Raw genomic sequence first — 22,355 nt, forward strand, 5'->3', positions numbered from 1 at the left:
AAAGGTGATCATATTTTATTTAACTTTAATTATAACATAAACATTTAAATATGTTTATTATACACCCAAAAGAAATATGTGATTAATGTACAGATACTCAATTATCATGTAATGAAAAATTAATATTTCATGGTAAATAAAATGTCGTCTTTTTAATAATTTGATTTTATTTAGAGTACGATTTCGCAATCAAATGGAGCTGGATTTATGCATTGTTATATTTATTCGACAATCTTGATAATTTATGTAATTGTAAAAAGCCATACCCTTTGTTTTGTGCTATTCTGGACAGTTTTAAATGGTATTTCATCAACAACTTGTAATTTATTAGATAAATATTTAAAAAAATAGCATCATCAAATTTCATGAATTATAAACTCAATAAATTGGAAATTATATTTTCATGAAATATTTATAGAGTAAGTCATTCTGACATTTTATGGCACCTATTTTATTCTTGTAAATCCAAACATATAATTGTTTTTTACTAAAATAAAAACTTGTTAATTGCTTTTTCAGTTTTATAGATGATAAATATCGTATTTATAATTATTAATTACCGTTAAATGTCTATTTTAAATTAAAAAAAAATAATGTACATGCAGTATGTATTTACGTAAAAGTTGTAACACACACATTAGGTAAACATTGGGTAAATAGCTTTATTTATACAAACATTATATGAATAGAATTGAGATGAATTAATTACAAGCAAATTATTGTCAGAATAGATAATAAATATTTAATTTATTATAGAAACGTGTTTTATGGTCTAATTGAATAAAAAAATAATAACTTCATTATACTCAATGGGTTTTGAATTATGTATTAAAACTGCACATTACACAAAATTAATAAAAATGCACTATTATCATTCTTTATTTGTAATTAATAGCATTCTTATTTTAGCAGTAGGTATACAATCTCAAAATTCAAAAGGTAAGGTTTCTTTTTAAATATAGATATTTTAATTTTAGCGGATTTAGATATTTGAGAGAAAATTGAGGTACTAACAACGACTGGTCAAAGGAAAAATGTTTTAATGAAAATACATTTTTTAAGTTATAGAAGCCTTGGCAATTGTTATAAAATAAATAACTTAAACTTTGAAAAACGTTCGATAATTTGGGAAACAAGGCACTGGGGATGCCAATTATAATCTTAATAATACCCATTATTCACCACCTATGCTAAAATTATATCTAAAAAAAAATAAAAATTCGCAAGTTCGTGATTAAAAAGATAGAGAGAAATTTAGCACCATTAATAATTGTTATAACAAGTCAAAGAATACGAGAGTTAGACCATATAATGAGAAAAGGAGTAAACGAAAGGATTAAAATGACAATAAAATGGAAATCACAAAAAAGAAAACCTCTAGTAAGACCTAGAAAAAAAAGTTTTTTGTACCTAGTAAAAGAAAATATTGGAGAGAATCAGTTAGCCAGAAACGGATTGCGTTGTGTACTAATATAGACAAAAACTCTTATGGAATAGGTAGCTATAGTCATGCCAGTAAATAATAATAAGATCATTTATTTTAAGTATTTTTAAATAACTATTATAACATTTAATAAGGAATCTGGTATAAAAATTTTAAATTGTTAAATTAATACATTAATATATTTAAAGATAATAATATAATATGATATGATTGATGAATTTGAATTCTTTGAGTGATGAAATAAATTTTTATCTTACTCCACATTAATTTAGATGTTATAAAAAATATGATAAATGCATAAACATCCGCTCCTTAGTAATAATTATAGAGAAATTCATGTATTAATACCATATTAATCTTATTTTAAAAGCAAAATTTTATTTTAATCGGAGTCTTTTACTTACTAGAAAACTAGACCGAATTGAAAATATGGGTTGTCGATATTTCTATTTAATTTTCATGAGTAAAAATTGCACCTAAAAAAAATTCTTTATAGATTATTTAAGTTTAACTGAAATATACTTGGTGCTATATCAAATCCTCAAAACGCAAGATGCCTAGCCTACCAAGATGAGATTTGATCACACCGACACTAACAGATAATTTTCTGTGAACTGAGATACACCTAAACCAACATAAATTTCATATGTATGGGACAATTACGGACAACTTTGTGACTTGTGTAAAATAAATTTTAAATATATGAAAGTACGATTATGTGTTTTTTGTTTGATGTTTAGGCCCTGGAACATCGTCATGTATTTTTATAGGGTCACGGACTGTTGAATGTGGTCTCTCGGAAGTCCTAATTACAGACACACCCGAAAAGTGCACGACTGTAATTTATTTTGCAGTTTATATGGATTTAAAATACAATGCTACTAATATCAATTCAAACAGCGATTTTAGTAATATTTTACTATTAATTATATGTATATTATTATGAAAACATAAATATTTATGACATGTAAAATGCATAATCAATGATTAAACTATAATTTCCGAAATGATTAAATGAATAATAAACAATGTTTACTAAACATCATATAAGTATGCAGACACTCAATATCATATTATATTTTATGTAACTTAGAATATAACTCAATAATTTAATAATTCTATATTAAACAAAATCAAGTTCGGATTAATGATCGACTTTCAGGAACACTGAAAAATATTTTAATATACCAATATATCATGTATTAATGTATTTTAAAACGTTCATAGCACTTCTAGACAATATGCTGAAAAGTGGTAAACGTGTAATGATATACTACGTACATGAGACCCATGAAGAATGGACTGTAGCGCTAAATTGTGAATCGTCTAATGGAGGAAACAACTCGTTTGATGAAATAAAAGCATTAAAGGGTTTTTTGGATGAACATTCAGGGATTGTTGGTGTTATACTTTCAGGTTTTCAGTATGGCGTAAGTACTTAATTACTTTTAATTTTTAAATGAATAAATCGTCTGTTTAAAATTTTCTTTTGGGTGATAGTTGAATAATTTTTAATTATCAATGTCAATTTTCTTATAGTGTGATTCCGAAAAAATTTCGACATTTTCGGAAAATTCTAAAAAATATCTCGAGTTGATAAAAAATGCTCTTCCAGAATTGATTATTGGACTCGATTTACGTGGACGATTTTTAATAGATCAGTATATCGACCCAAAGATTGAAAGTGAGTATCTTTGTATTATTTGTAATGATAATGAGTATTGTGTGTTACGACTTTATACACGTTGCATACTTTTTCGTTATTTATATGATGGACTTATTTCTAAAAATATTGTTACGGATGTCCAAGGAAGTCTGTACACAAATAAATTAAACATACACTTTTGAACTAATTATTACTTTCTGTATTTAAAATCAAAAAGGAAACCTAAAATACAATTAATAATTAATATAATGTTGTATAAAATATCCTGAAAATAAAAATGCTCTGGAGGGAATATCAATGTTCTGTCTTACTACCTACTTTAAAATCCAACTGCCACGACTTGCAATATACGAGCCGGGCCAGCGCTTGCCTGGAATTGCTGTCACAGCCGTTGTACAATATTATTATATACTATTATATACTATACTAACTAATATAATAAGCGATTCTTAACAATATAATATAATTTCAACAAATAATTTATTTCATTAAACATTCTTTATTTCATTTTTCATTGGATATTTTTTATGAAAATTTTGAATTTTTTAGTACCCTAATTGTAAAAATAAAATAAATTTTATATTTTTAATAAAATTAAATTTTTAATGTTAAGCAGCTACTTTTGAATTTATTAGTCCTTAATTGTCTGTAAATATAAACATTCGATCATAAATTTTAATTGATATTTTAACATTAAATAAATGAAATCCATACAATTTAGTAGAACTAATGGCGATTTCACATCTTTTAGAGAACGTAAATTGAAAATTGAATGAAAAACATTACAAATAAATTAACAATTTTAAAATCAATTTTTATTCTTACATAAATAATTTGTTTTTTTATTAAAATATAATTTTAGTTAAAACTATTAATATAGATTTATTTAACTTCAGAATGTCATTGAAATTTAAGTTTAACACGTTCATTCCAGTTATTTACTTAATGATTAAGTACACTCGTTGTGTACTTGTCAGTTGACTCATTTGAATATTTCACATTGTATTTTTCTAAATTTAATCTGCACATACTGCTATCATTCACCGAACCAATTTCAATTATTTACACAATTGTTTGTACAATTTATAATGGTAATAAATTTGTAAATCTATTTTGGTTAATTGTAAATTATGAGTATTTTGATTTCCATTTTGATTATTCTTAATATACATAGAATTCACACTGTATATTACATTAAGAATATATATCAAATATATATTATATATTGGATTAATGTCTTGCTTAGAAATTAATAAAATAATTTTTGTATTTAATATTTTTTTAAAGAATTGAATATCAGCTTTATAAACTCAGCTATGGATTTTTACGTTATTTCTCTAGAATTCTTTAACGACTGCACTGCTAACTTAAGAAATATCGGATCTTATCCGATTAATGATCCAAATACAAAGTACACATTGGTATTAAAATATGATTTTTAATCAAGTGCAAATCTTAATCATGTAATTTATTCTATTTTTCTAGGATAAATTAAATGATGTCTTACAGGAAGCCGGTTTTCCAAAAGAAAAGATATATTTTAAATTTGGAACAAGTCCAACATCAATTGATCAATCACTAACTAATTGTGATGTGAATAATGAAAAAGTATACAAATTAAACATACATTTATAAACTATTTATTGTTTATCAGATAAGCTTAAATTTTTAGTATGATCATTACTATCCCACAAGAGAAAAAATAACAATAATTTATTAATATAAACAATGTTTCGAGATTTTCAGAAAAGGTATAGGTACAGCTTAGAAAGATAAACATAGTAAAATATTGATTAGCTAATAATTACCTTTCGATATTTTGTTTAAAAATCACGTTCTCTTAATTTTTTTGGTTTAAGTGAATATCCAATTTTTTTTCTATATATACTTATAAATGCATTTTATTGTTAGAATAATGAAACTAACAATATAACAGTTTTACATATTATGCTAATGAAAGAAAATATTTTGCTTATACATACGTCATATGTTTCACTTTTTTCCGTTTATAATTGCTTGAGAAGTAAATTTTTATAAAAACACTTAATAATATAGGTATAAACTAGGTATACTTTAAGTTACTACTGATGTAGATATTAAGTAAACCATATAACACTACGTATGATTCACCAACGAATCTATTGATATAAATTTTATTGCAATTATTAGTCATTTATAATATATAAATGGGCTTAAAGAGTCTTAACAATTTTTAATGAAATAAATTAATAAAAATATATTTATAGATGTGTGTACAGCCACAAATAGCATGTGATTGGTGTTCAGATACTCAATTGTCATATAACGAAAAAGTAATATTTCATGGTAAACAAAATGTGCGTATTATTAATAATTTGGTTATGTTTAGGGTAAATTTTCGGCAAATAATGGAGCTGGATTTATGGTTCGTTATATTGATTTTGACGATCCTGATAATTGTTGTCAATGTGCAACCCCTTATCCAGCGTTCAACGCTATTCTAGATGGTTTTAATAAAGTTGAAACAAAATCTTGTAATTTATTCAATAGACTTTAAAAAGTAGTACCTAAGTCAAATAATTACAATGAATATACGTTATTATATAACAATTATGTGTTCTAATCATTTATTCATTGTTCATTTAAGTTTAGAAAATAGCATCAACAATAACATTTACAGTAGAGAATATTGACTTAATCAAAAATAATTTAATGTTTACGTTAAAATATTTAAAAACTTGGAAGTATCTAGATATCTAATTTATCCTGAGCATAGGCAATAAAACAATAATACAATAAGTACTTATAACATTGATCACTTTTTGTTTTATATACATTTAATTAATTACATTCGTTAATTTTATTATTTGCAAAATGTGAGAAATAAATATAATATTTACCTATATATATTTAATTTAATATTAATAATTAATATCAAAAATTACAAACTCATTAATTTGGTAATTTTATTTTTATTAAAAAATTATGGATTTTTGATATTTTATGCTTAGTGTTTTTCTTTTTTTTCAATTTAGCATTATTAAATACGTTGATACACTGTACTAAATAAATAAATAAATAAATATGTACAATAATTAATTTAAAACAATATACTCAGAAACTTATTTAACTTTAAAGCCTACATTAAATAAATATTACTTAATTCTCGAATAAAAAATATACAAAAAACAGAAGGTACATAGGTATTAAATGAGATAAAATAATTTTCTCTAATATTTATGTTCTTAAACTCTTAATGTTTACCAATTACCACAAAATGTTTAATTACTTTTTTACTCATTAAATTGTGTATCAAGTATAATTATGAACTTGATAGTTGGTAATGCTCTAAATAATTTCCTTTTTATTTTTCAGCTTATATTATATTCCGTGTGCTAATGAAATTACTTAATAAAGGATTTTTTATTGATCAATGATTACATTTTACTCGATTAATAATTTGCTATTATGTTTCTCTTGAGAACCCAATTTTTGAGATAAAAGGCAAATAACAAGTTATTTATATTTATATGCTTTACACGTTTTCGTGGTTTTAATGTTAATATAAATTATAAACGTTAATATGGTCACCCTTAACACAGTTATTATAATACTTATGTAATAAGCCATAAGGGATGGCAGATAACATGTATGTCAGTGGCCGATTGTTAACGTCATTAGCCAAGTTGCTAGATTATTCTCGTAATCTACCGGACCATAACGTCAATTTCCAAAATAATTGTTTATTTTTGTTGTCAGTCATAAAACAAATTTTAAAATTTTACCTCAATGACTAAATATTAATATTATTATAATCATTGACTGTTGGTCAATAGTTATGCAAGTGATTGAAAATACACATTAATTTCTTACATTTTGTAAGAAATAAACAGTTGTAATTAATATTATAATAATTATTATTATCATTATTTAGTTGTGTTATTAAATAGTAATTATATTTTTATTATTCGTTTTCTCAAGGCGTACTATAACTGTTGTGCAGACATTTCGAACGGTACAACATCCCCGCTGACCGACGAACGCGTTTCTACTGCACCTCAGTTCGCAACTGCACCATTCGCGTTACCTCGTCACCATTTTCATTGTTCACAGATTTCAAGTCGGCGAAAAACGCAAGTGGACCTACCGTATCGAATACCTAACCGATAGCAGATCATATACTGATATAATGCAGGGGTGGCCAACCAGTCGATCGCGTGATGAATTTGAGTCGATCACGACTCCCTTTCGTATTTTCTTGAATTTTTGAATTTTTTCTGTAAATCTGTATATCTTTATATCAACGAATATAAAAATTATACTTAGAAAATGCAATAAATAACTATGAAAAACGAGATTATACACAGATATATTGAATAAAATAAGTGTAACACGCATGTACATATTATATAATATACATATTTATTTTTATTGACAACCTTTTTTTTTTTTTTTGGTCGATCGCGACAACCTAAAAAATCTCGGAGGTCGATCGCAAGTCTATTAAAGTTGGCCACCCCTATAATGTATATGATATAATGTATATGTTACGGGTAAGGTCCAAAAACGGTTAGTGTACATATTACCCGGGTAATGTGAAACTTATCCATATGAATAGTGTAATGTATACATTATCCACCTTAAATATGTATTATCCAATCAATTTATACATTATGCGGTGTGCTGTGGATAAAGTATTTGTATTACTATAATCGTAAACTGATAACGTCGTTACAACATGACCAACGCATCAAACACTTAAAATGGTTCAATTATACAGTCTTTCTAATAACAAAAACCAAATTATACTAGTCCAAAAAAAAAGTTATTTAATTAAGAAACTATTTCATTATACTTAACTGCCGATAAATAAACTGAATTATTATTTTTTTCATTGACTATTTTATAAAAACATTCGTAAAATCTTTCGCGTGAAGTCATTTTAAATATCTATATGTACGACACATGTATTAAAACGAACGACGAACTAGCACTGTACTAAATATTATGTGTTTAATCAAAAACAATTATCTACAATCGTAATTTTATCGTATACATTTTATCAAAATACTTTAACCACTCAGTCGTAGATAATGTGTAAAATACCCGAGTAATGTATGAAATAAACGTTTTATAATTAGTATTTTTACTTTATCCAATAGGTATAGGTAGTGTTCACATTACCCGGGTAATATGTACACTAACCGTATTTTGTACTTTACCCGTAACATATATAGAACGGCGTGCACCGCTCAACCGACAGTGACCCGCAGTATATATTATGCACTGTACTCGATATTATACGTCATATCTTATAGTTTACAGAGACGTCGCGGGAATTCATGTAAAATAGTTGCAAACACCTACCAATGTATATGCGACCGTATGGTATTGCCAACAATTACAGCGGTGTTTACCACCGGAATTCGTGTGAACATAATATTATATGCGTATCGCGCCGGGCGATTATCGATGTGAGCCAGCCGCGCTTTAGCGTATTAGCATCATCATCATCATTATAATATTATCATTATATTTTCGTAACACAATATTATTGTCTCATACACACGTAACACGAAAATGTTTTATTCATTGAACATAAAAGTTAAATATAATAATTGTGTTTAGTTTATTATTGTCAGCAATACTACGTCATAACACTGTGCACAGCGCGTATAATATAATATATTATTATTATAAAATACAGTAAGTCAAACGATATCGGCGTGTTAGGTGCACAATAAATAAAAATATGTTAACCGTATATTATTGCCGTGACAACGGTTGAGCGTTTTCGGCGGCGCGGCGGCGGCCCTGGACTCACGCCTTGCGCTTGACGTCGTACTTTTCCAATGCACTCGTCATGAACTCGCTGACCAGGTCGATCTGCGACTCGGAAGTGGACTCGCCCTGCTGGTGGTGGTGGCCGCCGAACACGAATCTCAGGTACGGCAGCACCGCGCACACCGCCGACACGATGGACACGAGACCGGCCACGGCCACGGCGGCCACGGCGCCGAGCACGGTGACCAGGGCGGCCAACAGCGCGATCTTGACGAGTTTCTTGAGGTCCAACGACTTGAGTTTGCCGATCACGAAACCGGCGACGGCGCCGATGATCTTCTTCGGCGCGCTCAACGCCTCCAGCAGTCCGGACATACCCAATTCCAATAGGCCACTACCGCCGCCGTTATCGCCCTCGCCCTCGCCGTGCGACGACGACACCTCCGACATGAACACGATCTTGTCGGGCTTGACGTGTTTCTTGTGCACCACCATGTTGCTGGCCTCCGCGGCCGGTTCCTGTGGCCGGTGTTCCGCCGGTATGCTGACGGCCAGCGAAGCCGACGCGGCCATCGCTGCGATCAAAAACGCGACCGTGAACCTGCAAGGACGCATTGATTATGAATTATTATATTATTTGTGATTTCACACTTTTGTTGATTGTCATCGAGGGGTATTAGGGATACAACGGATAATTATTATAACGTCGAGCGAAAAAAAAACAGTAAAATAATAAAACTATAAATAATACATTTAGCATATGAATTAAGTTAATATTTTAAATCATAATTAATCTCGTAAATGTATCAAAACCAAAAAAATGTTATTGAATTTTCATGTTTAAAGCAATGAAATTCAAAAGAGCTGACATACCATCGCTGGCTACCTATTTAATAAAATCCTTAGCCTAATATATATATATAAGAAGAACGGGACTTTTTTATGTTCCACTTTTGTGACGACACAATTTTAATTTTTTTAATTTTTTTTTTCACAGAGTTGTTAAAAGTATTCTCCTGAGTGTCACCACGCTAACCGATTTTTCATTATTTTTTGTCTGAGGGGAGGGAGAAGGGGGTTTGTATTTAAATGTTACAATTTTTTAGCGTGTTATTTAAATAATTTAATGATTTTTTTTTCACAAGTGTGTACCAATTGAGCCTACGAGTAAATCACTATTATTATTTTTAATTTCATTTTATTTGTCGTTTCAGTTATAAATATCATAAAGTAAGTTAAATTATAAAAAATATTATATATTACGTGTGGCTAGGCTTTAAAAAGTTTAATTATTATAAAAAAAACAATTTATATACGATTATTTAACACGCTATTAATAGAGTTATTCAGCTAGTAATTATATAATATTATATTAGTATATAAAATGAAAAGAATATAACAATAAAAAAAAAAAACAAATTTAAGATTAATCTGAATTTATTTAATTAAGTGTATAACAATATAATGTAATTTAAGATGCTATATCAATATATTATTAATAAACATCATCAATTGATTTATATTTATAAGATAGATATAGGTAGTATTAATATATGAATAAAAAGAATCTCAGTGTGTCAAAGACTTTTGATAATGTAAACAGCCATTTAAAATAACTGAATAATATAAAGATCATGGAATATAGAATTCTAAAAATTAGAGAACTAATTTTAATTTTTCTAAATAAGTATTCACTGTTGTTGGTGAAATTTAACTAAATAACGTACCCTTTTAAAGTAAATTTAATGAGAAGAATTCGTTTCGAGCTCATATGAAGAAATAAAAGTAAGCCCGTCACTCCAGAGCTAATACTCGATTGCTTAAATCTGAAATTACCTACATTGAATCTACATTAGGTACATCTTTAAGTAAATAACTGTGTTATATAAAAAATAACATTCTGTGTTTACGGATATTTGATAATAGGTATAATTACTTCAATTTTTAAAAGTTTTATAATAATAATATTTTTAACATGCGTTATATACGTACTCGTGCTAATATAACAACAAAAGTAATAATAAATAATCATAACAATAATTTAAATATATTATGTATATAATGTATTTAAAATATAATATGATTTGAGAATAAGATCGAACGTTTTAAGTGGTGTTTTAGTGGTGAACAATATTAGTAGTAAAATATGCAAATATATTATCAGAGTTTTAATATAATCTTTAATTTAGAGTTTATCATATAAGTTTTCGTTTTATTTGTAAACAATTTCAAAAACGTCCAACTTTAATTTTGTTCTAGACCGTGATGGTAACGTCGGTACGTTATATAGCTATGATGATATTATATTTTATAATTATTTAAAACAAACAACACTCACTTGAACATGATGATGGTTCCGTCAATTGTATCTTATAATCGACTTCGTTAGGAGTCTTGGCTGTCGTGGAGGCGCGTTCGAGTAGAGGATGTTCGAATGAGTGTCAAATGAAGTGTGACTTTAAAATATTATCTTTGAGCTTATATATAGGCAATAGGTAGGCCTTAAAGGCGTCAATTTGAAATCATAATGCACGTACCAGTAGTTTTCAAGAACTCCACGAAATTTGGTAACTGGAAAAAGAAATTGTCCACAATGCGATCGTTTATATCGCATTAACGAGTAATTTGCACACGATTAACATAAACGTATTCTAGTGCGATGTCTGTGGCAGCTGGTAATGGTAGTAAGGTAACAAAATATTGTCATATACGATTTCCCTATTATTTTAATTCGATGCCTATTACAACAGTCAATAGTAGAAACTAAGAATATATTTCATTGTATTACTAATTAAAATGTTTAAATTATTCGTGTTATACTAGTTCGCATATTCCATAAAACATGTGATCGTTATATCGAATGGGACAAGATTATATTTTTCTATATTCATACAATTTAATGTAATTTAATTATGAAGTCTTCGTAAAATAACACACACAAAATCTTAAAAAAAAAACCGAATTTTTGCAATTCTAAAATGAAATAATTTTTAGGGAAGTAAATATAATATTTTTTTTTTGTATAGGTGCTATCGACATTCTATATTTCAAAAGATTGATTCAGGTTCGGTAAATTCTCAAAATGCTGAGTCGTAACATTAAAACCAAGTTAAAAACATCATATACAGTATGTTGATATAGGTACCTACTAATTTTAGGTTTTTTTTTTCATTATTATATATACTATACATATATATTACTCAAATAAAATTGTGAACCTAACAACACCCCAAACAACAAAATCCGCTCTCAGGTTTTGGAGATCTATCTCATTAAATTAAATTAAAATGAAAATAAAATACATTATACATACATATCGCATACAATTAATACATTTCTAAAAATTGAAAATCAAAAAAGTTTACTTGCCTATCTCTAACTTGGCAAGCGTTTTTTTTTTCAACACAATAAAATATCAAAAATTGTTTAAGGAAAAATAATTAATTTACTGGTAAATATCAAATATCGTGTAAGTATTTAAACTTGAAATATTCATCAAAAATTGATTTAGTTCTCCATTTAATCCTCCAGAATTATTCTTTCATACAGGTAAAGGCTGAAAAATGAATAAAGAAATGTCTAAATATCTAATTTTGTCTAAGTATGAACTTTTTATTTTTGAAAATTCCACTATTTCTTCAAATCGTTCACGCACATACACACACACATTTATATTGGGTAATTATGATTATAATATTATGTAAGAACAGAAATTTATCTTCGATTAATGGTGTGCATTAACGAGCTAAAATTTAAGTTAATTTTAAGTAAGTTACATAACGAATTACCTATTATTTAAAAGTAACTTCTAACCTAACGAGTTACAATTTTTTCCCTGATATACATTAACTTATAAGTTAATTGATTTTATCGTCACATTAAGTTAATTTTTTCCCCGGTATATACACTCTAAAATCGTGTACATTTTTTTTGATAATTGAAAATATCAAATATTACATAAACAAATCATAATATTATATAATACATTTTAAATAGGTAACTACTAAATTGTGTTGTCGGAAATGTTTCTCAATATTTCTGGATTCTATAATAATAATCTAAATAAAGTATTATAAATTAATAGGAATATACGAAATAAGTAAATAATTAATAGGTTAGGACCTAACTGTTACTCGTTAGGTAGTCTTAATGTACGTTGTATTTTAACTATAATAAGTAGGCAATATAATATAATAATATTATTGCATATTCATATAATTTTATCGTAAAGACATTAAACAGAAGAAGTATATTTGGTAATCATTATTGAGAAAATAAAAATATAAATAATATATCCAGCATACCCATTTATTATTAATTATTATAATTTCCTAATAGTAAAAAAAATTATAAAAAAAATATTTATTTTATTTATTTGTATTTATAATAGCAATATATAGTTGTATAGGTATATATTACTAAGATATATTGGTTATCAACATTAAGGTCTTAAATATTTTGGATAAATAATCAGTGATAATTAAAGTACTTAATGAGACTACTTTGCATTATTACATGTGTGTAAATTGTGATGAGCTAAAATATTTATTTATTTACATAATATGTACCTAATTATCGACAAAATATAACACTACAAATTATATATCAATTATGTCTATACTAAACATCAGGTAACACTTTATGTTTTCTCGAGTCGCAAAATATGTAAATCAGTAAAACAATATATTATTATTAATATTAATATTGTATTATCTTTTTAATTACAAAATTATAATAAACTTCAATATAAATTGGTTGCTATCAAGACTGACCGTAAGATACATTAATACATATGAACTATAAGTTCATAAAAAAAAATATAGATACAAACTCTGCTAAAAAAGCGTACCTACTCTTTCTGAACGTTTTCAGAAGCAGATAATGATTAAACAATTGCACAACTGTCGTATCAGTTGCTACTTTACATTTTGGGCTGTAGATATGGTACAGCCAGACTTCACCAGAAGAGTCGATGTTTACACGAATTTGTTTTTCTATTCTTTTGGAACTTACATTTAATGTTTAGATGGGCAATCTGCTAATCGTGTGACGTAAACGCATACTGTATTTCCTAGTACGCAACACATAAAATACGCAAGCTTGAAAACACATCGTAGTCGTCGTTTTTCCATTTTCAGGTCATAAAATAATTATATTGTTATAAAATTAATGTTCAAAATGTTCAAACAACCCGACAGACCAATAAACCGCCCATACCGTATTGCCCATTATTTATTTCTATAATTCCAAATATTCAAAAGGTATACTATAGTATGGTACACTAACGTCCTTATACCCATAACATTTAACAAATTATTATTATTTTGTCTATACATTTTATATGAAACCGAAAATGTCCAGATCCCTCTTCCCCTTAACCCATTAAAATTATGAGGTTTAGGTAAATTTAAAAAATAAAAACGTTACGAGTGATGCAATATTGTAAAAACATCTTACATTAAGTTGTAATGCGTTCAATCGTATTTTTTAAATAAATATTTAACAATATTATTATATGATATTAATTATTATTAAGGTTATCATACTCGTAGACTAAAATATAATTCGTACTAATAAATAAATATTTCATATTTTGCTATCTCTATAAACTTGTGTGTTGATTTATAAAAGTAGTTAAATTTGCTATGCAAACAGCTGAAATAGAAAACCAGATCATATAAAACCTCAAAGACTTCTATAAAATAACCGTTGATTTATGATATTATTATAATTTATAATAATTAATAATATTCATAGCAACCATGAACTATTAGTCTATAGCGAATGGCAATCGTCGTAATTTGTCAGATACTGTGAACGATTCTAACATTTCAATAAGCGAAGTGAACAATATAATTAACAATATTAAATTTTATTCTGCTTTGTCTTTTAAAAATCACAATATTCTCAATTTAGATGAGCATAAGCTGTAGTAGTATCATTCTCACGTGTGCTGTATATACGTCACAAGTTTGTCGGCTGAGTCGTGCTTATGTAAGTTTGTTTTTATATTATTTCTGGACTTAAATTTACTTTTTAAACTAAAAATAAATATTTATTGTCACGGAAAATTTACTACCTGGTTAACGTAGACGTATATTTTATTTTTGAACGCGCAATTCATAAAATACGCAAGCTCGAAAATACGTCGTTGTAATTTCCCAGGTTATAGAATAATTATATATTTATGTATAGTCCTATAGATGTATAAAAAAATTGTGTTACAAATTTTTAATCAACGCGACAGAACAATAATCCACCATAAATGCACACATATTTCCTTAGTATTATGGGCATATTGAGTATTGAAGTATGAGCATTTATTTATGTGCATAGTATAATATACATTGCCAAAGTGACTTCTAACGTTGATAAATTTAATAATTTTATCATTTTTAATTCGATCAAAATATTACACTTGTATTTGTATTTTATTTTAAATTTTATAAGTTTTTGTAATAATATTTTTGAAATTGCATTGTTTAACGAAACTAATAAAAACATATCCGATATGCATTATGAGGAGTGTTATATTTAATTATCAAGATTTATGACAGAAATAATTTTTTAACAATATATAATTGAAAAGAAATTAAATAAACTAAAAAAATGTATTACTGTTAAACTTTAAATTACAAAATATAAAAATGTACTATATTATAATTTATCTATTAAAGAATCATTATTAATTTCGTCAAGTATCATTAATATTCGGAAAAAATGTTTGATTTGTAATTTCACAAATTTTTGGTAAGTTGATACGGTTCGATTTGAAATACAGCAAAAATTATGGCATGTTTTTGTGGAGTTTATAACTATAATTATGTTGCAGTCTTCAACTTAAATGTACTATTTAATTCATAAAGAAAAGTGTGAGCTATTTAGCATGCAATCTATAACTCTTTAAAGTACGCATCATCCATATCTAGAAAATTTTTCTCTTTATTCATAACATTTTAAATATATAATTATCTCTTTTCATTGGAATGAAAACAGAAAAATTATAAGATAATATTTAATGAATAATAATCCAAAAAATAATTTACATATATTAAAAATACGATTACATAATATAGTATAAAATATATACCCTAAAAAAAAAAAATGAGATAATATTTTAATTTAATATAAACAAGAACATAATATGTTTCACATGCATGATAACAATAAAGTTCTTCGATTTTAGAATTGCGACACCTAATCTAACATAAATTAATATATTGTGTAGTCACATAAATATTAATATATGTTTATAAAATATGCAATGTTTTGGGATAAAAATAATTCAATCTATGTATAGCGTTCATAATAGTAAAATAAATTACTTTAGAAATATCAAAAACCACATTCTATAATATATTACGGTAGTTTATATTTAATATTTTTTAATATTTATATATTATGCTTAAAAACTATCTATCTATGGCACAGTCATTCTTTTGGTATTAAAACCTTATGCTGCTTTACCCATTTGAATGTTATTCTCTCTACATAAGTTATTTGATTTCAAGTACCAAAGGTGCAACTTTTTTATCACAGTTAAACGATTAAATTATTTTATATAGGTAATTATAAATTATTTAAACTTAAATCAACTATCCTAAAAAAGAACTATAGTATTTACAATCAGTGAATTGATTCCATGCTACTTTTATGTGTTTCAATTGAGTCCAGCTTATTATATTAATATCTTTGAATTAAGTCCGTATAGATAAAATGTCATAACAACCTACACAGTAAAATTCACTCAAAATTAAATCCTTTTTTCTATTCGGGACACCCAAATATTTTTATTCTTGTGGACACTGTTCTGGGAATACAGTCTGATACATATTATATAAAATTAAAAAGCAAAGTAAAAAGACCATGTAAAGAAGCATTAGAAAAAAAAAAATTTTACGGTAGCAGACAAACAAATACATAAATAAGCAAATTTGAAGATTTGACTTTTTTAAATCTGTATCATTTAAATTTTTACCAGCCACTATTTAATATTAACATTATTATATTACACATAATTATTATTATTATTATTATTATTAAAAACAATGTAAGTAATAAATATATATATCATTAATAGGCTGAGGGACTCAACTCGAATAACCTAAAAATATTGGTCGGACTCAACTCCGATAACCCAAAAGTCTTTGCGAGACTCAATTCAATACTTAGGACTCAATTTAATCTTTACAATAACACTAGTTTGCAGTCTTCAACTTATACTTCTACCTGTATAATTACATTTTTTTTTTTCTAAAAATACATTTCTTGCGAGAACCTGCAATTCACTATTAAATTCTTCCATTAAATATATAATTTTAAAATTTGAACTAAAATGTCTTAAAAAAAAACAAATCTATTTCTCAGTATTAATTATATTTTGTATAATATTTTCCAAATGTAATTATTAAAATTGAAAATTGTATACTTGCTCAAGTACAAAAAAGTTTATAAAATTTTAATTATTTTTATTATACTGCATTTATGACACATATACAAAAACAATAATAATAGTCATATCAATATACTTTATTATTATAAAATTGTTTTTTTTTTGTTTATAACATGTAATTTCCTAGGAAGTGTATTCTAATATTGTTTTCCCATTACATCCCAAAACTCATAAGACATTTTATCCAATTTCAAACAAAAAATTATACGGTCCACTTATATCTACTTTATATCCAAAAACCACATAAAATTGTACCCAGTCTCAAGAACGAAGCCATCCAACGATTTAACCCAGTTTTCAACAAAAAACACATAACCCCGAAACATTTCACCCACTTATAAACTTTACACCCATAACCCTAATATAAGTCTGTATAATATAACCTGTAACTCGCTTCCCAAAACCCACAGACAGTTTTACCAGCTTTCAACGCAAAACCCACACCCCGTCAACAATTTAACCCTCTTTTCTACCTTATACCCGTTACCCACATAAAATTATACCCGGTCTTAACTACAAAACCCCCAAACAATTTAATCCAGTTTTAAATACAAAACTCATAACCCACGATCATTTATACCCGGTTTTGAACGTAAAACCCACACCCCACATCAACAAATAAATTCTCTCTTGCTTTATACCACCCGTAATACACATAATCGTACCTGGTTTTAATTATAAAATCCACAAACTATTTTACCCGGTTTTGAATACAAAACTCATAACCCACCAACATGTAAACCCGGTTTTGAACGCAAAACCCATACTTCTCCAATAATTTAAGCCTCTGTTCTATCTTATAGCCATAACCCACATAAAAATATACCCAGTTTTAACTACAAAACCAAAAAACAATTTTAAAGGGTATTGAGTACAAAAATCATAACCCACGATCGTGTATACCCGGTTTTGGACGCAAAACCCACACCCCATCAACAAATAAACTCTCTCTTCCACTATACCACCCGTAACATACATATAATTGCACCCGGTTTTAACTACAAAACCCACAAACAATTTTACCCGGTTTTGAATACAAAACTCATAACCCACGATCATTTTTACCCTGTTTTGAACACAAAACACACACCCCATCAACAAATAAACTATCTTTTACAATATACCACCCGTAATACACATAATATAATAGCACCTGTTTTTAACTACAAAATCCACAAACAATTTTACCCGGTTTTGAATAAAAAACTCATAACCCACCAACATGTAATCCTGGTTTTGAACACAAAACCCATACCTCTCCAATAATTTAAGCCTCTATTCTATCTTATAACCGTAACCCACATAAAATTGTACCTGGTTTTTACTACAAAACCCATAAACAATTTTATCCACTTCCTGTTGGACGTTACCCATATAAAATTTTACTCAATTTCACCACGATATCCACTAACTTTAATACCTAATTTTTAATGTGCGTCGTTCAAAACCACATACTCGTCATTCATAACTGCACATTTTAGATGGGTTAATATCGCAGAAGAATTTTTTATTATAAATAACTAATAAGTGAAATTTGGAATATCAGTAATTCAAAACCACTAACAATTAATTGACAGTTAAATATGATACGTTTGTTGTTATTAAAAATATTATTATAAAGACAATATTTAAAATCTTATCTTATAATTATTTTAATATGCATTAAAAATAATTCGATATAATAATATGAGATGCAATTAGGTATAAAATTAAATAAATATTTCATAGTATCAAAATAAACAAACATAATTATTATTAATGTTTAAAAATGTAATTTAATATAAAATGTTGAATATTTTAATATATATTAAATACACTATTTCTTTTTTTAACGTTGGTCATTAGTGATTTTTTTAAATATTATTATAAAAGTATTTATAAATTAAAATGTTAACAAATATATTATTATCAGATCATCAAAATATGTAATGTGTTACATATAAATATAATACAGAATACTTATTTGCTTTTATACTTATACTTATTAGTATCCAAATTATTAATGTGAACATTTTTCATTTTATTATGTTTGCCTATTATAACTAAATAATTATTAAAATAGTTTATAATTCATAAAATATTTACAAATTAATAGAATGATAGTACCTATCAGTTGTAACAAATGGTTTTATGAACAAATTTTAAATTAACGTTTTTTTTTACTGTTTTTACATATTCATTTAACATGTCTTTACGGTCGATTTTGTCCTATTGTTGGCCTCTTAACAAAATAATTTTTACTAGTTTATTTAGTATAGTTAAATTAAATTTGTATTAATCTTACTAATAGGCAATAGCTTTATAAATTATTAGGAAAAATATTACAGCTTGATTATTATTAAGACATAGATGTACACTTTTATTTTCCGTAGTACACATTTGTGATTTCGTAGTGCACAAAATGTTGTAGAGTACCTACTTAATAAATAGCCACTGTTTATTCCAATAATTAAACTTTCAGTTTAGTAAATTATTTTTATTTATTTATGTACCTACTTATAAATAATTATATTTATTATAAATTATATCATATTAAAAAAACAAAATTCGTTTATTAGTTACATAGTTATAATAACATTATAATGTACCTAGGTAAACTAATTACAGTAGTAAAATACTAAAATACTGAAATGTATCTTTTTATTTTTCACTGTTGATTTGTAAAAGCTTTTTTCGAGGCCATCAGGAATATTTTGGCTAGGGCCTCGCAAAACCTAGCACCGGCCCTGCACGCAGACAGTATATAAATCACTCGCTACTATATGTGCAGTCGTCGTACTGCAGAGTGCACTTTACAGGTGCAATAAGCACGACGGGTTACTATGATCATAAAGTGAATATAGTATGTATAGTATATATGGACACCACGAATAAACATAATAATAATAATAATAAATAGGTATATAAGATAGCGTATAAGAGTACAACATTTTTGTTTATTGTTTAATCACACTCGAAACATAATAATACAATATAAATAATATAAATATAGGTGAACCGTTATCGGCTAGTCGTGAATATTAAAAATGTACAATAAATAAAATCGAACGGTCAATAATTATATATACGTATATAATAATAATTCAGTATTACGTGTCGCGTCATTACGCCTTGTGCTGACTGTCGTATTTGTTGAACGCGCTCAACACGAATTCGCTGATGACGTCCATCTCGGAGTCGGTAGCCTCGCCCTTGTGGCCGCCGAAGAAGAACCGGTAGTACGGAAGTACCGCGCACACCGCTGTGACGATGGCGGCGATACCGGCGGCGCCGGCCGCGGCCACTGCGCCCAACACGACCACCGCGCCGCCGATCAGGGCGATCTTGATGACTTTCTTCAGATCGACCGACTTGAGCAGACCGACCACGCCGTTGACCGCGTTGCCGATGATCTTCTTCGGGACGCTGATCGCCTCGAGCAGGTGGGACAGACCGGACTCGATTAGGTTGCCGACAGCGTTTTGGGGCTCGGCCGCGAACATGGGCTGGTGGTTGTCCGGCTTGACGTGTTTGTTCTTGTGTACGGCTGTGGCCGCGCCGAACATCGGGTCGTATTGGTTGGCCACCATCGGGGAAGAGTTGGCCGGCACGGAGTTGGCCAGAGACGCCGATACCACAACTACGGCTGCGATCATGATCGTGTACCTGCAAAATCGGTTCGTTATTAATGTGTCACATCATAATATTATATAAACACAATAAATCATCCGACGTATTCGAAAAGTCTCGCGAGTGTATTTTATAATATGGAAAACGTCGGTCGAGTTGAATTCGTCGACCGCGAAGTCTGTACTCGTTGGTAATAATAATAATAATGATAATTTAGACTCACTTGAACATGTTGTTGTTGTTGTTGTTGTTGTTGAAGGTTTACGAAGAGTGTTGATTTCGAGTGTTCGTCGAGTGATGTCGATCGATTTGTTTGGCTGTGGAGACTTTCGGTAAAGTGCTCTGTGCGTTCGAAGAGACGACTGATCGAATAATGTGCCTTTTCGACTGTCGTCCTGGGCTTATATAGTAGACGTTCTCTTGCGGAAGGTGTCGTCGTTTGCTTCGAATGGTCAGTTCGGTAGTAGGGGATCTCGGGAGCCCGTCGCGTAATCACCCTCGACCGGCAAAAGTGACATTTTCGAAAACGTCAATACTTCGCATTAACGAGGAATATGCACACTATTATCGTAATTGCACGCAACTGCGCCTTTACGACACCTGTAACAACACGACGTTAATATCAAAACGGTAAGATACGTCTTTTCTATTATTTTACTCGGAAAAACGGTATTACTGCAAGGTCATTGCAGACCCAATACGTTATTAATCGAAAAATTATAACATGTTATTTATGATATGGATTTTTTTTCTAATATTATTATGATTTGTTTTTTTTATTTTATATCGGAATTCCATATTATATATAGACGTATTACGTAATAACGTCTAACGTGCGGAGTATATTTATTTGAGCATATAATATGTCATAAAGAGTGAGACTTTGATAAAACATTCTATCGTTGTGTACAAATATCTATACGATTTTCGATATTAACGGTCGAATATGTTGGAAAATACATACATTTTGTTTATTCTCTCTGCAGCAGCAAATTTGTTAATGATTTTAAGTTAAATTATTGTAAGTTATTACTAATTTGCATTTATTATTTTATAAACAAATTCATAGTATTATACTATTATGTTTCATTTTTCTTTAAATAAACAAATTATGTGTTTTTATAAATCAAAATAGTATAAAAATGATGATTAAACGGTCATGGGATCTAATTTGTCATAGGTATTATAAGTTCATAGATCATGATGTATAATATATAATTACTATATGGTTAGGTTCCAAAAAATCTACTATGACAGTCAATACGTTAAAAAATTCTTAGTTATGTTTTGCTATAATTTGCTATAAAATTATTTAAAAAATAAATATACATTAATATATTATAATAATGTGTAATTCACATATACATCTATACCACGTGATGTTTTCATCAGCCATACCTTATACTTGTAGTTATATAAAA

At 27.7% G+C, this 22,355-nt stretch overlaps 3 protein-coding genes across 3 annotated transcripts; 1 reads left to right on the forward strand and 2 right to left on the reverse strand.

Moving 5' to 3' along the window:
- The first annotated feature begins 821 nt into the window (after positions 1-821).
- On the forward strand, positions 822-5,699 carry LOC132917977 (uncharacterized). The gene is made up of 8 exons (XM_060979002.1): positions 822-939; positions 2,185-2,352; positions 2,672-2,874; positions 2,984-3,128; positions 4,398-4,531; positions 4,596-4,718; positions 5,357-5,422; positions 5,479-5,699. The coding sequence occupies exons 1-8, from the start codon at positions 861-863 to the stop codon at positions 5,644-5,646; spliced, it is 1,086 nt and encodes a 361-aa protein (XP_060834985.1). The 5' UTR covers positions 822-860; the 3' UTR covers positions 5,647-5,699.
- Positions 5,700-8,659: 2,960 nt separating this feature from the next.
- LOC132932015 (uncharacterized) lies at positions 8,660-11,548 on the reverse strand. The gene is made up of 3 exons (XM_060998178.1): positions 11,411-11,548; positions 11,212-11,329; positions 8,660-9,474 (listed from the first exon to the last, which is right to left on the reverse strand). Exons 2-3 carry the CDS (start codon positions 11,217-11,219, stop codon positions 8,910-8,912), a joined length of 573 nt encoding a protein of 190 aa, XP_060854161.1. The 5' UTR covers positions 11,220-11,329; positions 11,411-11,548; the 3' UTR covers positions 8,660-8,909.
- An 8,701-nt stretch (positions 11,549-20,249) lies between these two features.
- LOC132930754 (uncharacterized) lies at positions 20,250-22,094 on the reverse strand. Its single transcript, XM_060996790.1, has 2 exons — positions 21,158-22,094; positions 20,250-20,970 (listed from the first exon to the last, which is right to left on the reverse strand). Exons 1-2 carry the CDS (start codon positions 21,163-21,165, stop codon positions 20,430-20,432), a joined length of 549 nt encoding a protein of 182 aa, XP_060852773.1. The 5' UTR covers positions 21,166-22,094; the 3' UTR covers positions 20,250-20,429.
- Between the last annotated feature and the right edge of the window lie 261 nt (positions 22,095-22,355).

The sequence above is a fragment of the Rhopalosiphum padi genome, chromosome 1, assembly GCF_020882245.1.
Source record: "Rhopalosiphum padi isolate XX-2018 chromosome 1, ASM2088224v1, whole genome shotgun sequence".
Taxonomy (NCBI): Eukaryota; Metazoa; Arthropoda; class Insecta; order Hemiptera; family Aphididae; genus Rhopalosiphum; species Rhopalosiphum padi.

What these genes read in the sequence shown, in the direction of transcription:
- LOC132917977 (XM_060979002.1), top strand. Translation starts at nt 861, where the DNA reads ATGCACTATTATCATTCTTTATTTGTAATTAATAGCATTCTTATTTTA. An exon ending in CAATTCAAACAGCGATTTTA is followed by an intron (nt 2,353 to 2,671) that starts GTAATATTTTAC and finishes AAACGTTCATAG; the next exon opens with CACTTCTAGACAATATGCTG. An exon ending in AATTGTCATATAACGAAAAA is followed by an intron (nt 5,423 to 5,478) that starts GTAATATTTCAT and finishes GGTTATGTTTAG; the next exon opens with GGTAAATTTTCGGCAAATAA.